The sequence below is a fragment of the Uloborus diversus genome, chromosome 6, assembly GCF_026930045.1.
Source record: "Uloborus diversus isolate 005 chromosome 6, Udiv.v.3.1, whole genome shotgun sequence".
NCBI classification, from domain to species: Eukaryota; Metazoa; Arthropoda; class Arachnida; order Araneae; family Uloboridae; genus Uloborus; species Uloborus diversus.
Window position 1 is genome coordinate 10,300,486 of NC_072736.1, and position 25,478 is coordinate 10,325,963.

A 25,478-nucleotide genomic window follows, 5' to 3' on the forward strand; every position below is an offset into this window, starting at 1 on the left:
CAGTTTGGTAATTTCGTTTAATTGAAGATTTACGAAACTACTATCAAATGTATAAAAGCAGTTTTTAGTAAAAATCATCAAAAAATTCTATAAAAAGTCTATAATTCTGAGAGATAGACATTAAAAATACGTATAAATAACAGCAATTATTTGTTGTGAAAATTTTCTGATACTCTTGTTTAACTATTGATTTTATTACTTGTATAACGAATGTGTAATTTTAACTTGAATTGTTTGGTTTTTCTTAGGAACATGGATTTTGACTAAAGCAAAGAACGCCACGAATCTCCACAGGCAATGGTTATACGCAGAAGGCGAAGTAGAGCTGAAATATAACTTCAGAGTAAGTGAGGCATAACCTTTTTCCACAACAGTGTTTAAGAATATTTAGTACACTGAAAGTTTTGTAGTTGATCAGGTTTTACTGGTCTTTTACGTCACAGTGATTTAGCAGCTGGCTGATGTTGTCGACGATCAGGGGCGGCAAATAGGGGGGTCAAGAGGGGGCGGTTGCACCCCCAAATTTTTTTGAGCAGAATGATAGAAAATAAGTGAATTCAATTTATGTAAGTCGGAAATCAATGTTCATTTTTAAAAAATGTCGCTGGTACTCAGTAACACTATTTAATGAAACTCGACACATTCCCAGACTAGAAAAAGTGTTTTTCGTTTTTTGGATGATGACTTAGAAATTCTTGAAGTATTTTCCGACTTTTTAAGAACATAGAAAATTGATAGAGAACCATGGTTAATTTTAACTAAAGAAGACATTTCCTCATATAGGCTAAATATTTCATACTTGTGTGTCCAGTGTAACGATGGTATGTCCAATATGAGAGGCCTCTGCAAAGTGGTGTGGCTGCATGGTTTTTACAAGAAAATTCCTTGATATTTTACATTCACTTTAACACTCATTTTTTAAATGTATATTTATTTAATGAGTGTTCATCGCTTTCTTCTGCTGGAAACACGTTTCAGCTCAATGCAATAATGCTTTCGTAGAAACTTCTTAAAAATGCATGTGAATATTGAATTAAAAAAAAAACATATCAACAAATACCTTTTGTGGAGCTCTATAATTATGCAATGTCGGGGTGACACAAGATGGTCTTCAAGAGTTAAAACCATAAAAACATATCTCTATAACTTCAAAGCAGGGATTTGACGACTGGAAGAATTATTGCAAAACGATTCTCCCAATGGTGAAAAAGCCCATGCTTTTTAGCATGTATGACTTCGTTTGAATTTTTATTCAATTTGTTTGTATTGAGGAAGTTTTTGAAAAATGCTTTACTCTATCAAAACAACTTCAATCCGCTACCTTTAATTTTCGGACTATTCAAGCCACAGTTCAATCTACAATTGATCTGTGCTCCATACTACCATAGTTCAATCTACAATTGAAACTGAAAATAGATTTTACATAGATGTATATATCAAACAAGTGTGAAACTTTTCAAGATAATAACTTCCTCCGAGCCAATTTTAAAAAGGCGAAAAGAAAGTCACAAAAATCAACATGATGATGTGGAGTCTTAAAGAATCAGTCTAAAGATTGATTCTATAATATTTTGTATAAAGTAATAGATCCAATTTCGAATGAAATTAACACAAGATTTGATGATAATCATTTTTCTGCATGGTTGGCTCTATATTATCTGAATTGGATTTTGATAACGAAAAATAAAATGTTTCAATTATGAGTAAAATTTTTAGCATGAGGCAAGAAAATTTACGAACACTATACGGACAAACCGGTTATCGCATTCAGATGCTGAAGTTTCGTTCTTGTCATGGACTCATCAGTCTGGAATAGTGAATAATAGAGCTGGAGGCAGATGACATCTCATTGAAGCTGAGAGCGCCGACGAGACTAGATTATTCAATGATGAAAAAATAAGCGCTTCACAATTTTTGAAGTTGCCTGGGTGATTTTGAAGAGCAGCATATTAAACGTGTTTTCATACATAACTTTGTTACTTCAATTATTTTTTAACTATTCCAATCAGCTCAGCTAGTAGAGAAATATATTTTTTTTATGTCTCAGGAGGTTAAAGAATTATTTTTGAAGCGCAATGGACAAACAATTCAAACGAAGTTATACATGCTAAAGGGCATGAGCTTTTTCACCGTCTTTTTTATTCAGCTGTACAGGCAAAACAGCACGACACTGAGCACTGATTAGTAACACGATTCCCTGTCCTCCCGAATTCCAAAAATCATGCATTAAATTTTTTCCAAAAGGTATAAAAACTTTAGTATCCGAGATGTTTTGCATGATAACTTATTAGAAAGTTAATCAAAATTTTAATTGTTTTTAAACACTAATTTTTATTCATATTAAACCGATTTCATGACCACTTCCTGTTAGCTAATGTGCGTTTGGGACTGCACTGTGGTAATACATATTTAAGAAACTCGACCCCCCAAATGAAATGATGAAATGCCGCCCCTGTCGACGATGTATAAATTTGTGAAAAGGGAGGGGCATTAGGTGCACTCATTGGTCAATTCTCCAGCGTTGCCATTCGATGAGTTGCAATTAAGGACTTTTTTTTTTGGCTTCCACGTAACGGTTTTACATAGATTCTACACTGATTCAAATCAACGTAATTCTATTTTGAAAAAAAAAAAATTCTTCATAATTATTTACCACTGTTGTAAGAGCGCGAGCCCCACCTTCGACACCAAACTAGCGTTTTTACGCTCTCCTGCAAACAGGCGCCCCGAAACTTTAAGTTTGGCGATTGAAACTCCAAATTTTGCCGATTGATAAAATTCGGCAATACGGTTAGTTGGACAAAAAAAGGAAACTTTCGATAAGCAACTTCTAATAGCAAAAAAAAAAAAAAAGTTGTGCATTGCCATCCTAAACATGGGAAAACAATAACAAAAATTAATATTTATGTCATCATATCGCGCATGAGCAGCAAAATTTGAAAAAGAGGTAAAAAAACGGTAAATTTTCAAGTATTTTTATGATAATCCAAATGTTCAACATTTTTATTCTAATCCCACTTAAATGCTTCGTTTTAACTCTTTACTTTATCTTTGAAAATATTTACATTCTTTTACAGTATTTAGTTCGCGCATAAGTCGCAAAGTTACGTGAAATTAACCAAAAATCGACGTTTTTAGCTTATGTTACATATTGCAGTATTTCTTCTTTTGTGGATCCTAATTGTATTTTTTTACTGTAAATGTGCGATATACAACTCTTTGCTGCAATTATATTTTGTTGCATTAACAACCCAGAACTCACCTCAAGTAGGTGGTTTCACTTTGTGTTCCATCCTGCAATTCCTAAGAAGAATAGTTATTGACAGGACTTGATAGGATACTATTGATAGGATTTGTAAAATAACCTACATTCATAATAACTGTATGGTTTTAAACAAGTTTCTACGTTTCGATCAAAGTTCGAAGTTGAACTAGTGACTGAATTTTTGCACTGATGATCGCGAGCATAAAGTTTTTCACATTAAGCCATATCTTGTCTCATTGGTTGAGCATGGCGGGCTACGTGACTTTAAGAGTTTGTAGAGCCGCTTACTCTTTGGTGTGAGTTCGCAATAATATACTTGCATAACTATACTGAACATTTATTACAACACACGAACGTAACATTTAACATAAATTCAGAAATAAATATAACTTAGAATGAACGAGATATTTTAGAAAGAAAAGAATGCGATGCAGCAACGCTGCTTAACTTATCGCTACTCCTCAATCTTTCGTTCCATCAAGAAAAAAAATTTAAACATTGCCACTCACGCGATCACTGAAAATAACAATAATTAAAGTCTTAGGCTCAGCTGCAGCTGCAGACGATAAGAACCTACCACTCATCATTACCCTTTCAACAGCCGGAGTGTCAAAGAAGAACATTTACTAAATTACGGATAACACCTCAACTGTTTTTGAAAAATTTAATATTATAAACTTAGAAAGATCTTTTTCGAAAGAATTCAAAGTTTTGTAAACTGACTTAAAAAGCGAGTAAAAGTATTTAATTGATATTGTCAATGTAATAAGGAAAGGAAAATGTGACTCGCTTTCACAAAACAAAGACGTTTCAGTCATTAGCTTTCGATAACATGTGCTAACGTAGTGTTGTGGCTGTATAATTTTAAAACTAAACTACCAGTGGAATAAAGACACTCGTAAATAATATCTTTAAACATTATGCTTCTATGGTTCGATACAAGTAAAATTTAAAGAAAAGAACAAACTTCCATAAAACATGGGCCTGTACACTTATTTAAAGTTACAAAATCTACATGTCAGGTGTCTGATGATCTTCTAAACTTCGTGAATCCGGTGATTCAAAAAAAAAAAAAAAAAAGCTGGCTTTGTTGTTTTTGAGAAATTGTTGTTGGTCATGGCAGTGGACTAAAGGCCCAATATAAAGGAATTGGATTACAGTAGGGTATACAACAAAAAATGCTACCAATCAAGAAACACTTTTATTGCTATAAGATAACTTTTTCCATCAATATTAAAATTTGAAGCTTCGAACTATAGCAGTTAGTTGACTGGTCAACGTTTTTACTTCCTGCGCTTCAGTGATGACGTAAAAAACTACGATATATTATCATTTCTAGAAACTATACATTTGCTTAAGAACGTTTTCTTAAAATTCCCATATCACACTCGGGCAGTTGAATGGATTGTGGAACTGTTCAGTGAATCTGCAGAAATTCATTTGAGTTGTTAGACGCAAGAGATAGATTTATGTGAAAACTTTATGTTTGCAAACATCAATGCCAAAACTGAATATTAAATCCAACTTCAAACTTTGATCGAATCGTAGAAACTTGTTTAAAACCAAAAAAGTTTATGAATGTAAATTAGTTTACAAATATATGAGTCAATGCAACAACTATTCTTCTTGGGGATTGCAGGGTGGAACACAAAGTGCAACCACCTACTTGTGGTGGGTTTTGGGTTATTGATGCAACAAAATATAACTGCATTTCCAGCAAAGAGCAGCATAGTACACATTTATTGTCAAAAAATGTATAATTGAGATCTCAAAGAAGAAATACTGCAATATACAAAAAGGGCTAAAAACGTCGATTTTTGGTTAATTTCACGTAACTTTGCGGCTTATGCGCGAACTAAAAACTGTAAAGGAATATAAATATTTTCAAAGACATACGAAAAGAGTATTAAACAGAAGCATTTAAACGGGATTAGAACAAAATTTTGAACATTTGGATTAAAACAAAATATTGTAAAATTGACCATTTAAAAATTTTTGCTCAAACTTTGCTGCCAATGCGCGATCTGAAGACAAAACTATCAATTTTTTAAAATTACTTTCCCCAGGTTTAGGATGGCAATACACAATTTTTTTGCTATTAGAAGTTGCTTCTTGAAATTATCCTTTTTTCGGCTCACCCTAACGGGTGTACCCACATACGCACGTCTAAAGGTCCCTATATATACGAGCCGACGCATCAGCTTAAGATGAGCCATTTTGGATCGGAGCGCGTGTTTGAGTGGTTGCCATTTTTGGCGAGTTATCGCGTTTAGTGATTGTTCACTGTGAGCAATCATTCGGAACTCCAGCGCTCGAATACGCTACCTTACGGTGATTTATAAAACTGCGAATGCAACTAAAACATTGCCACGTTGCGCTCCACGTGTATCTGTTGACGTAAACGCGGTCAGTTTGTTCTGAGTAACGCATTCAACATGTCTAAGAACGCCTTCAACAACAGAAATTAATTCGTCCCTTAGTAGTATTCTCGAGCTTCTCAAAATAATGTTAGTTTTCCTTATTTCTTTCAAAAAAGTATTAAATGGTGGAAGCGTAAACAAGAAAACTCTGGATTAACAAAATTGGATAACGTTATACCAGGTAAATTTTTTTATTGTTTTGTATGAATTTGTAAGAATATGGGGATTTTTTTAATCTTAAATTAATTAAACTTACCATATTTTACAGCAGCATTTAGTTGGAATGGACAGTATGCAAAATATTTTCTTGAATATATTATCGTAGAACAAAATGAATAACCGAGAAAGAATTTACTTTATTCCTTTTATTCTCAGCTGAAAGGTTTCGCCAAATTTGTTTAGGGTTATAATTTTTAGTATTGTGCGAGCAAAGTAGCCTTGGCGAGATTTCGCGTTTTTAGTTAAACCATTTTTAATTTTTATCATGAGTGGAATAAAATGGTAGTAAGATTACAGAATTCGATAAGTGAAAGGAAATAATGGTCAATCAACTGAAAAGAAACCTACCACCATATATCCGTGAGAATTTTGTTGATGATTTGCATAACATGACACAATTAAATCGTAACTCAGAAATTAGAAAAATCGAAACAGAAAATTTTTAAAAGAACCGATTCGGGAATTCGAGAGAAATAACTCAGCTACAAATGGAAAAAAAAAAAAATAAGCGCTAGCCAAGCAAGGCAAAAAAGTATCATCTTCTTTCGATAACAATTTGTAATGTCACATTGAATTTTCTAGCATTAATTGTTATTATTGTCAGGCCACAATTATTATTTAGTTTTATCAAGAATTGATAAATATCGAATTCAACATCGTGGAAATAGCTGCTTAGAACTACGAACTACGTAGTTTGCATTAATCTTTGACGTTTAGTAATGCTTCTTGAATTCTCATTTCTTTCTACGTGGGCCAGAATATCCACAAGACTTTGAAAATTAATTTTAAAAGAATAAAGCGAAAAAATCATACGTACGAACAAAAATCACAACACTTTTAGCATTTTCTTCGTTACCATGTGCGTTTGTTGTAGTTTTCAATTCCGCCATTAGACAGTGACTTCAGTGCCCCCTATAGTTCGTTGGAGTTGCGAGTTAGCGGCACGTGAATTGTTTATTAAATAAAATATTATTTGTGGCAAATTCGGTGAAATCCGAAACTTTGCTGTGGTAACACTAGCAGTGCAACAATGAAAATCTGATCCAAAATGGCTATACTTAAGCTGATGCGTCGGCCTATCTATATAGCGGCTCTACGCACGTCTAGGGAAAAGAGACATTCGGGTATTTAAAAATTGCAGTATTGTAATTGCGGTTCCAAATTTGCAGAATCGTCATACAAAACTTGGAGAGCAAGGGAAACATTTTGGGAGGTCCAAGTTACCCCCCGTAACCTCCCAAAGGGGTGTTTCTGCCTGCAAAGTAGTGACAATGTGACTTACGTTAGTTAGGCTATGACTTACAAATATTGCACCCGGTTGTTACTAGAAATGCTACCATTTTTTTTGTTGTTGTTGATGATGAATGTTTTCATTTCAATTGTTATTTTCTTCTCTCCAGTTCGATTTCGTCGCTGGAATAGAAAGCAAACCGGCAGCAGCTTTTGCAGTTGATGACATAAAACTCGTTCCTGGAGATTGTCCCGAAGCAGGTGAGTTCAACGCGATTTCTACAGGGCGATTCAAAAAGAATGGCGGGGTTTCAAACGTGTATATTTCTAAGAGTAAAAATGGTACAAGAACGACTTTTTTCTCACTTAAATGATTCTGAAAATATTCTATGGGCCCTCCTCCTGACGCCGGAACGGTTCACAAACTTCTGCCGTACACGTTGCAGCATGTACGCAGTCTCAGAAGCAATTGCTGCATCAAATACAAATACATAAGTGACGACCAGCAACAGGCTCTGGACCTAGCAAGGCTGGTCCTAGTCAATTTACAATCCCCAGTGAAGATCAATGGCCCTCTTAAAACTATCTACTCCTTTGCTCATTACCACCTCTTCCGGTGAGCTGTCCCGAGGTTCCACTACCCTGCTAAAATAATAATTTTTCCTAACATCCATGTTAGCCTGAGATTTAAATAGCTTAAAACAATGACCCCTTGTCCTGTTTTCAGTGCTAAACTTCAGCCCCGTGACATCTTTCATTTTAGTAAATTTAAACAACTGAATCATGTCCCCTCGGGCTCTTCTTTGCTCAAGACTGTACATTTTAAGCCTTCTAAGCCTAGAATCGCAGTTTAAGTGAGAAAGTCCATTTATTATCCTTGTAGCCCGCCTTGAGGTATAAACACAGCATCTTTTAAATATCTCACTAGGAAAAAATCACATGGGTCTAGGTCTGGTGACTTAGGGTGTGCCACTCATTAAGTGTTAAATTACCTATCCCTTGATTGCTATTTTGACTAACTGTATAATAAATAACAAGTGGGACACGTTTGATAACACGTAGAGGCATCTAGCGGATGCCAGCTGAAACTGTTTAGAACTCGCTGTTTCATTCAAGTTTCAATAGGGAGCCGTGGATCCTCAAATCAGCACTCTTATGAAAACCCGCTATTCTTTTTAAATCACCCTGTGTAACAAAAATCCACAATGGGGTTGTTTCCTTCAATCAAAAGTAGTACTTCTAGTCACTGAAATTGATAGAATAAGCAAAAAAAAAAAAAAAACTAACATGGAACCAGAAAATTCTTTCATTTTCCCAACAGTTATTCTTTAAATAATTTTTTAAAACGTCCGATTTTGCAAACAAGGCGTGGTCTTGACGACGTCACAAATGATGCTCTTTGGCGCATTTTGTACCGCGTTTCCAGGTTATGATAATCAAGAAGCGAATTAAATATTGTGCTCTACGCTTGCTATCTACCATATCGTTGCCAATACACGTGAGTAAAGATTCGAATTAAATATTTTGCTCTGTGAATGGCAACATTGAATGACATTTCATCATTTGTGATGTCATCGGCAAGAAATGTAAACAATGAAAGCGCACCGATTTAAGTAATTTTTTAAAAATATTAAACTTAAACAAATTATTTAAAAAATGGCTAGATCTTATGTTTTTAAGCATGTTCTTTCAGAAAAAAATACTTTTAAAATTTTGGAAACGACCCCCCACACACACATTTGTGAATCTTGTTCCAAAAATCAGTGCTATTTTCAGTAAAAAATTGTACTAAGAAAAGTTGAGTGTGCAATCCTGAATGTCATTCACTCTTTTTGTATTTAGGTTTCTGTAATTTCGAAGAGAATAAATGCGATTGGATAGATGGAGAAGGTGACGTCATCTGGATCAGGAAGCAAGGATCATCTTACACAAATGGTGAAATCGGACCGAGCGTTGACAAAAGCACCATGGTCCCAGCAGGTAAAGTTTTAACAGTTAATAGAGTAATACTTAGTAAACTATTGCTTCCTTTAATTGGTAACTCAAACTTTCCATAGTTCAACTAAGAGCTATCTTTGTGCTTTTATTTGGATTTCAATATTTCAATGGCTTTTACAGGGTGTCCAGTAAAGGACTCCCTGATTTCAAAATTAGATATCTCGAAAACAAAGGACGATATTGAAATAAAATAAACGGTATGTTTATTGTGAAACCAATAAAAATCATATACAGGAACTCGGAAATTAATTTTAAAAAATGCCAACAGGTAGCGCTGCACAATGCAATTGCAATAGAAGTCTCCATAAATAGTGCTGTGAAGAGTTTAGTTGTTTCAGCAGTAGTTTAGTCTCCCAGATATGCTTACATATACGCTACAAATAATCGTTCAACCTCTTTGCAGCGATATTTATGGCGACTTTTATTGCAATTACAGCGTGCAGCGCCACCTGTCGGAACTTTTTAAAACTAATTTACAAGTTCCTGTATATGATTTTTATGAGTTTCACTATAAACATACCGTTTATTTTATTCCAATATCGTCCTTTGTTTTCGAGATATTTAATTTTGAAACCAGGGAGTCCTTTGCTGGACACCCTGTAAAACGAAAGGGTTAAATATATCTTAGAATAAGAAAGTACTTTGAATTTCAGGTACTTGGAAGTTCAAGAACTCGAAATCGAGTTTTTGTCTTAATAGCAGTAGGGGTGGCATCCGACTGTAATTTTAACTTTTCTGATGAAATAAAATCATAGAAATTTAGTTTACAAAATAACATTAAAATGCCTGTAAAAACCTTCTTTGTGCGTAAAAAAATAGAAATGGTCAGCAGCGATCACTGACAAAAGGATTTTATTTGATTACTAGTGGTACCCGCACGGCTTTGCCCAGAAAAATTAAAAGGTCTTTTGGTTCGCCTGTATATTTACAAATTATGTATGGTGAATCTTCTCGCAATTGGCTTGTACCCATGTTACGGTTCCACGTTATGATAATTTCGTATCTCGCCAATTGGCTTGTGCCCATGTTACGGTTCCACGTTATGATAATTTCGTAATTTACTCGTCCATCTTATGATATTTTTGTTCTTAAAATTGGAATAAAAAAAGAACAAAATCGAATTTTTGAAAAATCACTTCGAGGTGCACACCCCCATGCTACAAACTAACTTTGTGCCAAATTTCATGAAAATCGGCCGAACAGTCTAGGTGCTATGCGCGTCACAGAGATACAGACATCCTCCAGAAAGAGAGACTTTCAGCTTTATAATTAGTAAAGATAAAGAAAGAAGGTACGTAAGAGATATGAGTAGACTTGCCAGACGTCACGGTTTGGCCGGGACTGTCCCGGTTTTAAGACAAATTCCCGGTGTCCCGGCCGGTTTACTTCACGTCCCGGAAAAAGATAAATTTCGTTACAGATGACCAAAACATAATTAACAGTGAAGGATTATTTAGGATAATTGCTTTGTCATTTAAAAAATTAATCTCAGATTAGCTTGTAAACATATTTACATCAAGATTAAAACCACAATAATGTTAAAATGTTTATTCTTCATTCAAAGTGTTTCTTCTTACTCAAGTAACTTATGAATATTAGCATGTGAGAAAATAAAATGTTTTAGTTTATCTTCTTGTGTCATTCATTACTACCCTTAGTTTTAAGCTCTTAATTAGTAACCATTTATGCAATGAGAATGAAATCTTATACAATTAAAAACTGAGCGTATCTATGTATCTATGTATGTCTAAGCTTCTTCTCCCGAACGACAGTGAACTGACCATCGAAGGAAGTATCGATGGATTCGTAATCTTCCCGTCTTCATGTTTGGCTATTTAACATAATCCTCCGATAATAATTAGCGGAGACATCAATTAAAAACTATTAATTATTAAGCTTGGATTTCGACATAAAAATCCCTATTTTTCGAAGGCTTTCCTCCATTCAAATTATTATTCAGTGCTCCACCTCAACTTTCCGCAACAATGCTTTTAGAAAATATATAGCGTGAAGAAAATCATTGAGACGAAAGATCTGTTGAGATTTTTTTTCTCGTTTATGAACAGGTAAAATTCTTGTTTTTGTTTTGAGGCTTTTCCTGTAATCAGGGGATTTAAAATGTTTACTTTTTGGGGGTTTTCCCACAATCTGCCGCAAAATTTCACTGACTTTTTTTTTTGTTTGTTTGTTTTGGTTTAAGCCCGAGTGTTGAACTCGCGTCACTTGACATAACTTTTATTTTCGAGGTGGACCGTGCAAAGCTGGGCGACGCAGCTAGTACTCTTTAAAACTCTAAAAACCAGTCAGGGGTGTGTACCCTTTTGAATAATCGCGGCGCAATCGGGGGGGGGGGGAGCATTCCGGTGCTCCGGTTGAACACTCATGAAATCTGGCAAGCCTAGATATGAGAGGGACGGTACAGAGGGGTTCGTAAAGAAACTTCCAATTTGTTATAGGAATTTCATAAAGTTGCTACACACAAGCCTTGTCTAGGGGACAGAGGAATCTGATTGCGATGAGGAGGTCCCGGGTTCGAATCCCAGCTCGGGCATGGGCTTACTTTCTCTCTCCCGTACTTGTCCTTTCTTTGTGAGAACGTGTTGTTGTTCTGTGAATGGTTGCCTACCCTATGAACGGGTTCTTATGGCAGGTGTGTAAAGTGGAAGTCGGTCTTCACACCAAATTACGGTACACTTGAAAAAGTGAAGCAGCGCACCCTAAATTGCCAGCCTAGGTGGCACAGGACAACAACTACACAACCAAATAGAATGTTATTTTTTAAACTATTATTCACATTGAAAGTCATGAAATTGGATTTGTGTGCTTATCTCTGAAAGATTCGCTGTTATTAGTAGGGACGGTAAGATCGCCAATAAAATTACAATACCAGAGATGACACTTCTAAATGCTCAATTTCCCCACCAGAAAAGAAAATATGTCGTCTGTCGTTCCTGTTTGTAGCTAAACGATAAATGTGGAGCAAACTAATGACATTTAATGCAATAATAATAATGACTCAGGGTTTGAAATAGGGTTCAATTTCTAGGGGGGAATGTCCCCCTTTACTTCAGATTCCGGGGGGGGGGGGGAATTTTTCAATTTGGGGGAGAATTTTTATAAGTTCTGAAAATTTGTTTAGAATTTTTTTATAATTCATTTTTATTTCATTTTTCTATTTATTCATTTTTAAATTATAATTTTTTTAGTATAATATCAACCCAAATTTCAAATAATTATTCAGTAATTTTGCAATTTTATTTTACTATTTCATTTCCAATAAAATATTTTACAACTAAGTAACATACACATACACTTAATTATTTTTTTAAATAGACCATTTTATGAACCTAATTATCCGAATGGGGTTCGGTCCCCATCGTTTAGAATAATATTTCTACTGCACAAAGACTATTTTTCTAACGATTAAACAGTTAAAGTAAAAAATTGCCTATACCTTTCGAAAACGGACTGTCGTTTCCAGCAGCTTTCGGATCGCATTTCGACCGGCGGATCGGAATCAGTTGATGTCGGCGGATCGGAATTCGTTGATGCGAACGAATCGGAATTCGTCGATGTACAGTCGACTCCCGGTACAACGCGATCTGACTTACGCGAAATGGCTATAACGCGATTTTTTCACCAGTAAAGAATTTTTTCATTCCAAATTAGAAAGTTGATGAAATATAATGACACCTAAAAGCGCTGTTTGATTTAAAGTTTGTGAAGATAGAAAGAAAAAGAGGAAGTTTTTAAGAATTAAAGGAAAGCTAAAACTTCTGGATGTTAAAGCTGCTTGAAAAGCTGAATCTCAACTAAAAAATGCGTCGAAGGTAGCACGACAATTAGGTATGATTGATTCTTCCATATTCCATACATACGATTAAAAGTCAAGGAAAGGAAACCCGTAAAAGTTTACCGAGTAATATCTTATTAAAATGCATAAATTTATGGAAATGGAAGCTGCTCTTGTATTGTGAATTAAAGAAACCTGGAAGAAGGTGTTGCCATAGATGGAAACGTTATAAAAGCTTAGCGAAGCAACTGTTCAAAGATATATTAGAATAACGGTTTGGTTACGTAGCCTAAATCATTATCATCTTCACTTTTTCAAGTTACAAATATCATTACAGTCGAGTCCCGACTTACGCGAAGGATGCGTTCCAAGACTCCTCGCGTAAGTTGGAATTTCGCGTTGTGGAAATATATATGTAAAACATTTTTTTTAAAGCATACCAAATTCTTTTAGACACTTTTAAACACCCCTCAAACTGCTTTAAAACAAATTCCTTAACTACACACTACAATTTCTTAAATAAAGAACTAAACTTTTACCGTATTCAAAAAAAAAAAAAAAATTTTTATTCAACATGAAATATTTTAAATGCTCAAAATGAATGGGAGATATAGACATAAAATAAAACAACACGGTATGCAAAGATGTATTAATAATAAAATGCTGCACTATAATAGTACTGTACAGTAGATACAGTAATAATATTTATGAGTTAAAAATTGAAAATAATGATGATTTATGCTCCATGATCAGATCGTTATTCTCATCTAATGCATTTTTAAATACGGCTGCTTCGCCTTTTCTTTTATGACGTTTCAATTTGAGGCAACAGCCCCTCTTTTTTATCTTTTAAATCCACAATACAAGAGCAGCTTCTATTTTAATAATATTTACTTTGCCAGACTGCTCTGCAAGCTTCAATATTGAAACTAAGTTCTGAACTTTTACGTATATCTTTTTGTTTTGACATTTAATTGTACGTATGGAAGATTCACTCATATTAATGTCGTGCTACCGTCGACGTTTTGTAGTTGTTCAAGCATATCGATAATCTAAGGCTTTTTTTTTTAAATCAGAAACTTTCTTTTTCTTCCCATCTTCACAAACTTTAGATAAAGGTGCCACTGAGGTGCCAGAAATTTCATACACTTTAATATTTAGAATGAAAAAAATGAATAAATGAGAGATGCTGGGTGGTTTTTTGATGCACTAACAACGCGATGCATAGATTAGTTTGATGTGAGAACTTTCGCAGTCAGTGATATTAAAGGGATGTAATAACATTTACGAAATAAATATTTTGTAGCTAATAACGGAGCAGATACTTCCTTCCAAAAAATTCGTCTTGTGGACGAAAATTTCGCGTTAGCTCTAAAATTCGTTACTCGGAAAAAATTGGCGTTGTAGCCATTTCGCGTAAGTCGAATCGCGTTGTAGCGGGAGTCGACTGTACTGGATCTACTGTACAGTACAACTACAGTGCATTTGCTTTTCTTACTATATACTGTACGCACCGTACACTGGTTTACCTTATGTCTTTCTTTCCCATTGATTTTGAGCATCGTAGCAGTATTTATTGTTGAATAAAACGTTTTTTTTTTAAATATAAGTAAACATTCGGTTTTTTATGTAAGACACAGTAATGTATAGTTAAGAAATGTTTTTTTTACAGTTGAGGGAGTGTTAACAAGTGTCTAAAACAATTGGGTACGTTTATAAAAGTTTTTACACATACCCTTTTCCACAACGCGAAATTTCGACTTACGCGAGGGGTCTTGGAACGCATCCCTCGCGTAAGTCGGGACTCGACTGTAACTTGAATTGCTTTGAATTGACGGACGCTTTATTAAATTTTTTACATCTTTCCAAAATAAAAATGGATTTTGAAATTTTTTTTATCTTCTCCGCTTTTCCGATATGGGGTTCGTTATCGAGTTTAAGAATTTACGGGAGGCGAAATCCCGCACGGACCTTTGGATTGCGCAGGATTTACCGATTTTGTGCGCGTTTCACGCAATCCCGCGCTCTATTTCAAACAATGAGTCAATGACATTTAATTTTTAGGGAGTATTAATCGAAGGGATGGGGGAAATCAAATCTTCAGAGACAAAGTTAAAAAATCTAAAGTTAGCTTAAATTTTTTTACAACTTCTATGGATTCAAATTTCTTATGTAATGAATAAACAGTTTTTAACTGAAAAAAAAAAAAATGTTGAGCTACCATTTTTACTTCCTTTTACAACAAAGGAAGTATTGTATTCGCGAAAAATTTTTTACTCAAAATTCAACCTTAATTTCCATTTTGCTCACCCCCCCCCTATTAATGTTGAGTTTTTTTTTCAACCCGACCACACGCGGATAAGTGCCTAAGAACGTACAAACACCCGAAATATCCATCTTGACATTCCCCGAGTTAATTACAACGACTTTTCTCGGGACGTCCGTATGTACGTATGTATGTATGTGCGTATGTATGTAGCATAACTCAAGAACGGTATGCCCTATAAAGTTGAAATTTGGTACGTAGACTCCTAGTGAAGTCTAGTTATACACCTCCTATTTTGGTTGCATTTGGGTGTTTCTAGAGGGATCTTTTTCCCAGGGGGGAAATCATTGTTAATTTCGATGTAAACTCAAGTGGTATTATAATTTGGCAGACACTTGGCGATATATCGCCAGTCTTTTGGTCGCCAAGTTTTCGCCAAATGGGTCGCCAAGGTGGCGACACATTTGGCGATTTTTTTTAAAAAATCTGATTTTAATTTAGCCACTGTTGGTAATATTTAGAGAGTAAACTATTGAATCACATTAAAATTGCCAGTAATGGGGAAATGACATTAAATTGGGGTAAAAGGAAGTCACGTGATGCACACATCAGCTCGTTTTAAACCTTGTGTTCTAATAGCGAAGAACTTGAGCTATATTTTAATATCCAACTTAAGTGAAACTGATCGTTTAAAAAAGCTGAAGTGAGCTAAAGTGCTAAATATCTTTAAAAGTCATAAATGTTGTAAAATAAAAAATGAGTTACTTGGTATACTAGTTATGAGTTTTTGAAAATGTACTGGAAAGTTAAAACTATGGCAGATAAAGTTATGGTATATTGTAATCAAGATTCCAATAAGCAGGTATATGTATTTGTTTTCTCTTTAAAGGCTTTTACCTCGTCTTAAGTACAGTGAACAAGGAACCTGGATGGACTGCAAATTTAGAGAGTGATCTTTTCGAGCCGGCCAAAGAAACAACCTGTCTGAGCTTCTTTTACGCCATGGCCGGAGAAGATCCAGGCACACTAAAGGTATTACTGTGCTGTAGAACATTACACTCATGGATTTGGAACAGTTTACGTTATGTTTTAAAAAAATGCTATTTTTATTACATTAAGGAAATTGAATGTGAGCAGATACTCATGTGCAAGTATTAGAAGTTTACTGTCTGACCATCGATTACATGGAAAGGCTAATATCCCGTTTATAGGCGGAAATGGACGTATCTATTAGTTTATAGGGATGTTAGTTGCTTTTTTTCTGATGTGCACTTTTGCCTCTCTATTATTTAGCCTTAGTTTTGTAAAAATGAAAATTTGCTCACAGCAACATTTTTTTAAATCTAAAGTAATACTCGATCTATATTCTCACGGCAAAAATTAATTGATTTATTTATTCGCAATAAAGTTTTGAGCTTACCATTTTGCTTTTACGTTCCTGAACGAAATGAAAATATTTTATTTTCTTTTTGTTGTTTTCATGGTAACCATTTTTGTTTCCCCTTATTTTATTTTTGAAAATGCAATAAATGAATAAGGCACTTGACATCATAAAACACGTGCATCAAAATCCCATCGTTATTTTCCTTTCTTTCCTGCAAGATTCATTCAGATGGAATCGTCTTTAATTGGCAGATTGCCAAATTACATACAATCCATGGTCAAACAGTACTTTACTACAATTTTACGAACAGGAGGTGAACAGAAAAAATTGCCCTCTCAAATTTTAACCTAATCTTTCATTTTAACTACATTTAAGTTACTTTTTGCAATTTTTTATTTATGTATACACAAATGTATGGGCAACCAAAAATTTTATTTTGTCCTACCCCCGATTTCACTTTGACAAGTTTTGTCCTAATTTCCATATGTGTATATTTTTGAGTGTAGTATATGCGTAATTATCTGGTATGGCTCAACTTTTGAATGTAAGACCTGTAAAAATGTTTAATTGCGCTCTTTTCTGTTTGGTTTGGAAAATTCCTTGGTCCACCTCAGAGAACCTTCTTAATTCCATGCCAAGACTACTGTTGGACCGTGGATTGTATGTGATTTGGAAATCCGCCAAGTAAAGACGATTCCATCTGAATGAATCTTGCAGGGGGAGAAGGGAAAATAAAGATGGAATTTTGATTCACGCGTTTTATAATGTCAATAGTACCTTATTCATTTATTGCATTCTCTAAAATAAAATAAGGGGAAACAAAAATAGTTACCATGGAAAACAACAAAAAGAAAAGAAAACATTTTCATTTCGTTCAGGAACGTAAAAGCAAAATAATAAGCTCAAAACTTTGTTGTAAATAAATAAATCAAATACTTTTTGCCGGGGAGACTATAGATCGAATATACTTTAGATTAAAAAAATGTTGCTGAGAGCAAATTTTCATTTTTATAAAACTCAGGCTAAGTAATAGAGAGGCAAAAGTGCACATCTGTAACAAACTAACTAATACCCCTATAAACAAATAGATACGTCCATTTCCGCCTATAAACCGGATATTAGCCTTTCCGTGTAATCCATGGTCAGACAGTATGTGTCGCAGCTCTTAGACAAAAGTATATGCAACTAAATTTTAAATACTGCTGGTAGACAAGACTATTTGCGTATGAATATGAGTTATAAATCTCACACAGTTCTTGCACTTTTTTTTTGGCAGAAACTAGCCACTAGGGTGGACTAAGGTCCTTACATATACGGGCCAACGCACCAGCTTAAGATTCGCCATTTTGGATCGGAGCGTGTGTTTGAGTGGTTGTCTTTTCTGGCGAATTATCGCGTTTGGTGATTGTTCACTGTGAGCAATTATGAGCGGCACGTGAATTGTTTATTAAATAAAATATTATTTTCGGCAAATTTCTCGAAATCCGAAACTTTGCTGTGGTAACCCTAGCAGCGCAACAATGAAAATTCCGATCAAAGATGGCTAAACTTAAGCTGATGCGTCGGCCTATCTATATCTCTAGGACGGACTAAGGCGCCCTTATATATACGAGCCGACGCATCAGCTTAAGATTAGCCTTTTTAGATCGGAGCGCGTGTTTGAGTGGTTGTCTTTTCTGGCGAATTATCACGTTTGGTGATTGTTCACTGTGAGCAATTATGAGCGGCACGTGAGTTGTTTATTAAATAAAATATTATTTTCGGCAAATTTGTCGAAAGCCGAAACTTTGCTGTGGCAACCCTAGCAGCGCAACAATGAAAACTTCGATCCAAGATGGCTAAACTTAAGCTGATGCGTCGGCCTGTCTATATAGCGGCTCTAATACATACTATTTGGGTTATGACGTCATTATTATTGCTTTTAAAACATCCTGATTCTTATAGACGTGTTGAGGTGGATATTTCTGTACCATCCGTGTTTTGAGCTTGATGGCTTTACTGTCGATTTATTTTGCTTCGAATAAAATAACCACAATAAATAAATAAATAAATGAATGAATAAATAACTGCTTATCATGTTTATAAGAGTTTAGTCATGATTTAAATTGCATTGAAGTGTAATCAGTTATGGAGAATGATTCTCATTCGAATTTTTTTGCTTTAAAATTTGCAAAAAGCTTGGACTTCAGATGGAAATGTTGCTCTTGATCAAGTGACGCATTTGCGACGATAAAATTACCAAATAGGAACTTCTTACCCCCTTCAGTAGGAATGAATCAAACCAGCAATTAAGCGAAACTTTGCTGTGGCAACCCTAGCAGCGCAACAATGAAAAATTCGATCCAAGATGGCTAAACTTAAGCTGATGCGTCGGCCTATCTATATAGCGGCTCTAGGGCGGACTAGAGATCTTCGGTGGCCACATCGACTTCGCCCCCTAAGGCGGCTCGAGCTGTAGAAGCTATGGTGGACGTCTATGAATGTGTTTAGGTTCTTAATTCTTTCAAAAACAAACGTGTTCATTACAATTTTAATCAAAGAAAAACATGTCCTCTCGATCCAATCAAATGAAGACATGTCCTAATTTAAAAATTTACACGTTTATTGGTCTTCCTATAGCCGAAAGCTTTCTCTAATGATTATTAATGAAATTAAATAAATCTGTATGAATGCATACTGTCCAACCACGGATTGTATGGAATTTTCAAACGTCCAAATATGACGAATCCATCTGAATGAGGGAGGAAAGTAAAACATTGATGCCGGTATTCCGCACATTTGGATGAGACTCTGCTTCTGCAAAAGCTGGCATCGGTAAAAAATAATAGATTCGTCCATTTCCGGCTGTAAAACGGATGTTTGTCTTTCCATACAATCCGTGGTCAGACAGCAAACACATTTTTCCATAAAATCTTATTCAGAAACACGTTTTCCGTGAATTCCCACAAATTGTTTAGAATGGACGAATGTGGTTTTGATTAGTACCTCCTCATGTTATGATCGTAACACTCAAATATTCAATTACTTACTTGAGTTGAGGCAACGATAAAATACACTGCTCGCTGAAAAAAATTAGGAGAGCACATGGTTTTAACAAAATTAAAAATATTATTCCGGAAACTAACTTGCAATAAAGCCTCCATGTTTTCAGAAGACATGAGAATAAAACGTAAACTTCGGAAGCAAATCAATGTTTTTGTCTTCGAAAAGCAGAAAAAGGTTACAAGTGAAGAAATCGCGATTTAACAGAAACCCATTTTTCACTGTCTAAGCGGTAAAATTCAACCGTTCGTTACTATTATTATTATTTTTTGATTGGAAAATGACAAGACATCGTAGTTGACCGGATTCCATGGCTTGACGTTTTATCGGGGGCCTGAAATCCGGACAAACACAAAAAACTGTAGCAGACGATGTTGGAGAGGCATAATGGAGTTGTTTCCAAAATTTTAAAAGCATTTTTTTTTCTGAAAGAGCATGTTTAAAAACATAGGATCTGAATAGTTTACAAATAATTTGTTTGAGTTTAATATTTAAAAAAAAAAAAAATACTTAAATCGGTGCGCTTTCATTGTTTACGCTTCTGCCGATGACATCACAAATGATGAAATGCCATTCAGTGTTGCCATTCACAGAGCAAAATATTTAATTCTCATCTTAACTCACGTGTATTGCCAACGATATGGTTGATAGCAAGCGTGGAGTGCATTTTTAATTCGCTGCTTGATTATCATAACGTGGAATCACTGTACAAAGATGCACCAAAGAGCATCATATGCGACGTCATCAAGACCACCCCTTATTTGAAAAAATCGGTCATTTTAAAAAATTAATTAAAAAATAACTGTTGGGAAAATGAAAGTATTTTCTGGGTCCATGTTATTTGCTTTGCTTATTCTATCAGTTTTAGTGACTAAAAGTACTACTTTTGACTGAAGGAAACAACCCCATTTCATGTTCGTTTAACTGTTCTAGAGGAGAAAAGTTCCTAGTCAAATGTTTTCTGCTTTTGTGCTGTATTGCATCTCAATACGCGTGTATACTCCATTTTATGCCTTTGCAAGGCTACTTCACAACGGTTTCTTCACTTTTGTGTGATTGCTCCCCTAATGGGGTTGTTTCCTTCAGTCAAAAGTACTACTTTTAGTCAATGAAATTGATAGAATGAGTAAAAAAAAATAACATGGACCGAGAAAATACTTTCATTTTCCCAACAGTTATTTTTCAATAAATTTTTTAAAATGTTTGATTTTGAAAACGAGGCGTGGTCTTTCTGACGTCACAAATGATGCATTTTGGCGCATCTTTCTACTACGTTTCCACGTTATGATAGTCAAGAAGCGAATTAAAACTGCGCTCTACGCTTGCTATCAACCCTATCGTTGCCAATACACGTGAGTAAAGATGCGAATTAAATATTTTGAGCTGTGAATGGCAACACTGAATGGCGTTTCATCATTTGTGATGTCACACGACAGAAGCGTAAACAATGAAAGCGCACAGATTTCAGTAATTTTTTAAAAAATATTAAACTTAAACAAATTATTTAAAAAATGGTCAGATCCTATGATTTTAAGCATGCTCTTTCAGAAAAAAATACTTTTAAAATTTTGGAAACGACCCCATTGTTTTGAACAGTGTAGCTTAAAAATGTGTATCTATAAAGCATTTTTCATTCTCAGGTGATCAGGAAGGAGGAAAACATCACGGAATCAACCATATGGGTTCTGAAGGATGAAGGAAGGAGCGGTTGGTTAAAAGGAGCGGTCCCTTTGACCCCTAGTAGCCTTTACAGCCAGGTGAGCGTACATGCTTTTCCCGCATATACACCCAAATCAGTTTTTATGCGGACTTTTTTTTTATGCGATTTTTTTTTGTGCGGTATATGGAAATTTAAATCACACATATCGGGATTTAATTGACGAGTTATATTATATTGGGAATTATTTGTAAAACGAGTGCGAAGTAGTATCTTCAAGTGGTCATAGGCACTCCGATGGGAAGTCACTGTCACCTCCCAAAAATTTCCTTATTCTTGGAATTTTGTCCGAGTACTCGGCAAAAACTATCATCACTTGGTTTATTTTAATTTCGTTTAAGTATTACAATTTTGTAAGTTTTTGGGATTTTTTTTTCTATGTAAGACTTTTTTTATGCGGTTCCTATGCACTGCATAAAAAAAAAAAAAAAAAAAAAAAAAAAAAACTGATTTGAATTCTTAAATTTTGAATTCAAATTATGTTTTTCGCAATCACGAGTTTCGGCAGGACCCTACTCATTAGAGTTATTGTTTCTAGAAACGGCTTCTGTCCCCTCAAGCCTGCCCCTCCTCATGGCTCCTGGGCGGTTACGTGTATATAGTAGGGTGAATCTTATAATGCACTTTTTAAAAAAATTTTGAATTTCTTATGGGGCACCCCTTTAATTGCTTCCTTTTGATGAAAAAATACCCACGTAAAAGTTTCATAGAATTTGAACATAATTTAGGGGGTGCTACCAGTGATTAAAATTACATTCATTGTGAAAAAAATCAATTCCCCAATATATCTTGTCACATTTTCAATCAACATGAAACTAGGTTGGTAGGGTTTAACATAATACAAATACTTATTTCTTATGTATACAAGAAAATAATAAGCATTACATGGTTCTCATTTTATGCAATAATGTCAAAAATGCATTTGAAAGTTCGGTAATGCGATTCATATCGCAGGTTTACACTTTCGGTCTTTTATATTCAGCAATATTGTAATTTTTCCCTTTGTTACTTCCATGTGACAATACAAACTTCTCACTGATTGCTACTTATTATCCAGACTAAATAAATAAAAAAAAAAAAAATAATAATAAATAAAAAGAGAGAGAGAGTTGACAAATTTTGCAGCAGTGGTAGCACCCTCTAAATATTGTTCAATTTTTATTTTTCATGTATGAGAATTTTTTTTTCATCCAAAGAAACAAAATGAGAGGGTGCCTCATGAAAAAATAACACCTTTAAAAATAAGACGCACCCTAGTGTATAGTTGTGTGTGTGTGGGTGCAGGCGTGGGTGCGTAAGCTATGCTTGTGTGTGTGCGTAGACCTAAGTGAATATACGTTGACGTGAGTGTATGTGTGTAAAGGCGGGTGGGTGGGTGTCAGCGTGTATGTGTGTAAAGGCGCGCGTGTATGTGTGTGAGTGTGTATGAGCGCGCGTGTGTGTGAGTGTGTACGAGCGCGCGTGTGTGTAGGACATGTACGCCACCGGATTCCGGAGGACAGTGCTTAATACCAGAGACGTGCCTGCAAAGGCGGATGGGCGGTGGTGCTGCAGAGGCCCCTGGTCCAAGCTGAAAAAGGAACCACAACATCAAGGACGGTCAAATGAAAACAATTAGCAATCGTAATTGCTCGAATAAATTTAACTGTGTTAATTGTTAAATAAAATTAACAACTTTTTAAAGCTACTCGTGAAGTTTCGAAGAATTTTTTTGTAATGCGATTTTTTTATTCGGTCCCTATGCACCGCATAAAAACAGGTTTGGGTGTATCTGCAAAATTTAAAATAATTTAATTATATTAATCCTTTAGTACGTTGTTTTTGAAGTGAAACTTTTTACGTGAGGGCTTTGAAATTCTGATCCACAAGTTTTTTGTGTGATGGGAGCTCCGCGCTATAATAAGTGGAGCGCGTAAAGCTAGGCTTTCCCGTTTCTCATTATAATCAGAGAGGCATCGTTATTCATGGCTGTTGTGGATTTTGGCGATCGTAGGGAACCGGGTTGCATTAACTGAGCGGTTTATCGCTTTTTCCGACACAAAAACTATTTCTCATCTACAACTTATGTTTTACTTGGATCATACGATCAAAATAATCGAAAGCACATCTAAATGATATTGAATTTGAATGATGCATATAGCATTGGGGGTAGAATTACGGTAACCGGATTGCAGAGATAAATATTTCGTTCTGGCAACCCGCTACCTTATCTTGGCGACGGAGCAATTTTAATAACCCTACAACGAAGCTGATTCACTATTCCAGAGGTTCCCAAACTTCAGACCTCCGCGGACCCCTTCTGGAAAAAGTACGAACGTCGCGGAACCCCCTCCCCTCTTCCCGGTTTGCGCAAAAAAAAAAAAAAAAATGGAAAATTAATTTGAATTCTGAAATTTTGAATTCAAATTATGTTTTTCGCAATCACGAATTGAGACAGGACCTTACTCATTGGAGTTATTGTTTCTAGAAACAGGTCCTGTCCCCCCCTCCCAAGCCTGCCTCTCCTCCTGGGCGGTTACGTGTGCATAGTTGTGTGCGTAAGTGTGTAGGCTTGTGTGTGTGCGTAGACTTGTGTGTATGCACGTAGGCGTGTATGTGTGTGAGTGTGTGTGTAGGACATGGACGCCTGCGACCAAGAGAAGCGGATAGCTCAGGACCGGAGCAGCCGCGCCGCGTCGCCTGCAGAGGACGGTGGGCGGTGGTGCTGCAGAGGCTTCTCGTTCAAACTGAAAAAGGCACGGAACATCAAAAACGGTCAAATGAGAACAATAAGCAATCGTGATTGCTCAAAAAAAGAATGATTTAGCATAGTTAAATCTATTTTTTTTCTAATATATTTTTACGCTTTTTTTCCTTTCAATTTTATTTATTTATTGTTCTGTATATTTTTCAGAGCTCTTGTCTGGTTTTCATTTCTTACATTATTGTATTGGGACATGGAAGTAAAATTCTGTTTGAAATTCAGTTAAGAATAAAAGTGTTATCACCAAATTTCTGCAACACGTTTACTAATAAAAATGAACTTATTAAGATAGTGAACAAAACACTGTTAGCCTAGTTTAAATGTGCTAATTTTTCATTATCAGTTGTATTTTTATGGCGTATTAGGATGTTAATTATTAACTATGGTTCGGGCAAACGCTACAATGGCAGTTTTGAAACAATATGAACTTCGTTATGTACACAAAATTAATCCATGTGTAGTGTGTTTGCTTCCGCGGGGGAGGGGGGGGGCTGCGTCCTGCATGTACTTAAGCAAGAACTTTTTTATTTTTATGCTTTCTTTTTGCATTAAAATATCATTACTCGTCCTTCAATCTCAATTGTATTTAACGTTTTAGCTGGATACCACCGTGGACCCCCTGGGGATCAGCGGACCACAGTTTGGGAAACTCTGCACTATCAACGGTTTCAGACTTCGCTACAGAAAATTGAAATAACACGGGCTAATATGAGAAATTAATATAAAATTAAAAAAAGTAATTGTTGTTATCATTACGGTGCTTCTTTTATTAATTGCATCCGTTTCTCAGAAGCCAATGTCTGAGTATTTGGTTCCGAATTTGTAAAATTATCATAAATCGTGCTTTTCGATTTGTTACATTTAAAAAAAAAAAAAAAAAAGTGAGCCAAATGGATCATCTTCGCGTGCCGTAGGTTGGGCAACACCGGATTAGACGTTTGTCGCGTAATAAAAGGCTCACACAATCGAACATTGGTAACTGAAAAACAACGAAAAACAAACTTGGTACATTTCTTTTCCCATCCCTGTATTACTGCAATATGCGCAAAAATTTCGAAAATATGATTTTTTGATGTTGATAACACCATTTGTGCAGACCCTGTATTGTATCTATGATTTAACTTTGCAGGTGATATTCCGTGGCATCGTTGGAACTGGGAAATATTCCTACATGGCACTGGATGACATTCGAATACGTTCAGGAGAAAAATGCGACTTCACTCCAACCGATGCAGATCCAAGATATGAAGGTACAGCAAACATTTTCAAACTTTTGCGTCACGAGTATTTCTGTGTCTACACCCTCACCTTTATGTCCTTAATTATCTGTCGTAAAATGTCATGAAAACTTGAATATAATAAGTCATTTAAATTATTGAGCAATCACGATTGCTTATTGCT

The 25,478-nt window shown here is 35.3% G+C and overlaps 1 protein-coding gene across 1 annotated transcript in view; it reads left to right on the forward strand.

Moving 5' to 3' along the window:
* Positions 1 to 25,478, forward strand: part of LOC129224198 (MAM and LDL-receptor class A domain-containing protein 1-like) — a 124,444-nt gene that overhangs the window by 52,133 nt on the left and 46,833 nt on the right. The window contains exons 7-11 of the mRNA XM_054858616.1: positions 249 to 343; positions 7,305 to 7,395; positions 16,081 to 16,223; positions 21,258 to 21,374; positions 25,207 to 25,327. Coding sequence (XP_054714591.1) covers positions 249 to 343; positions 7,305 to 7,395; positions 16,081 to 16,223; positions 21,258 to 21,374; positions 25,207 to 25,327 — 567 coding nt within the window. The remainder of the gene's footprint in view (positions 1 to 248; positions 344 to 7,304; positions 7,396 to 16,080; positions 16,224 to 21,257; positions 21,375 to 25,206; positions 25,328 to 25,478) is intronic.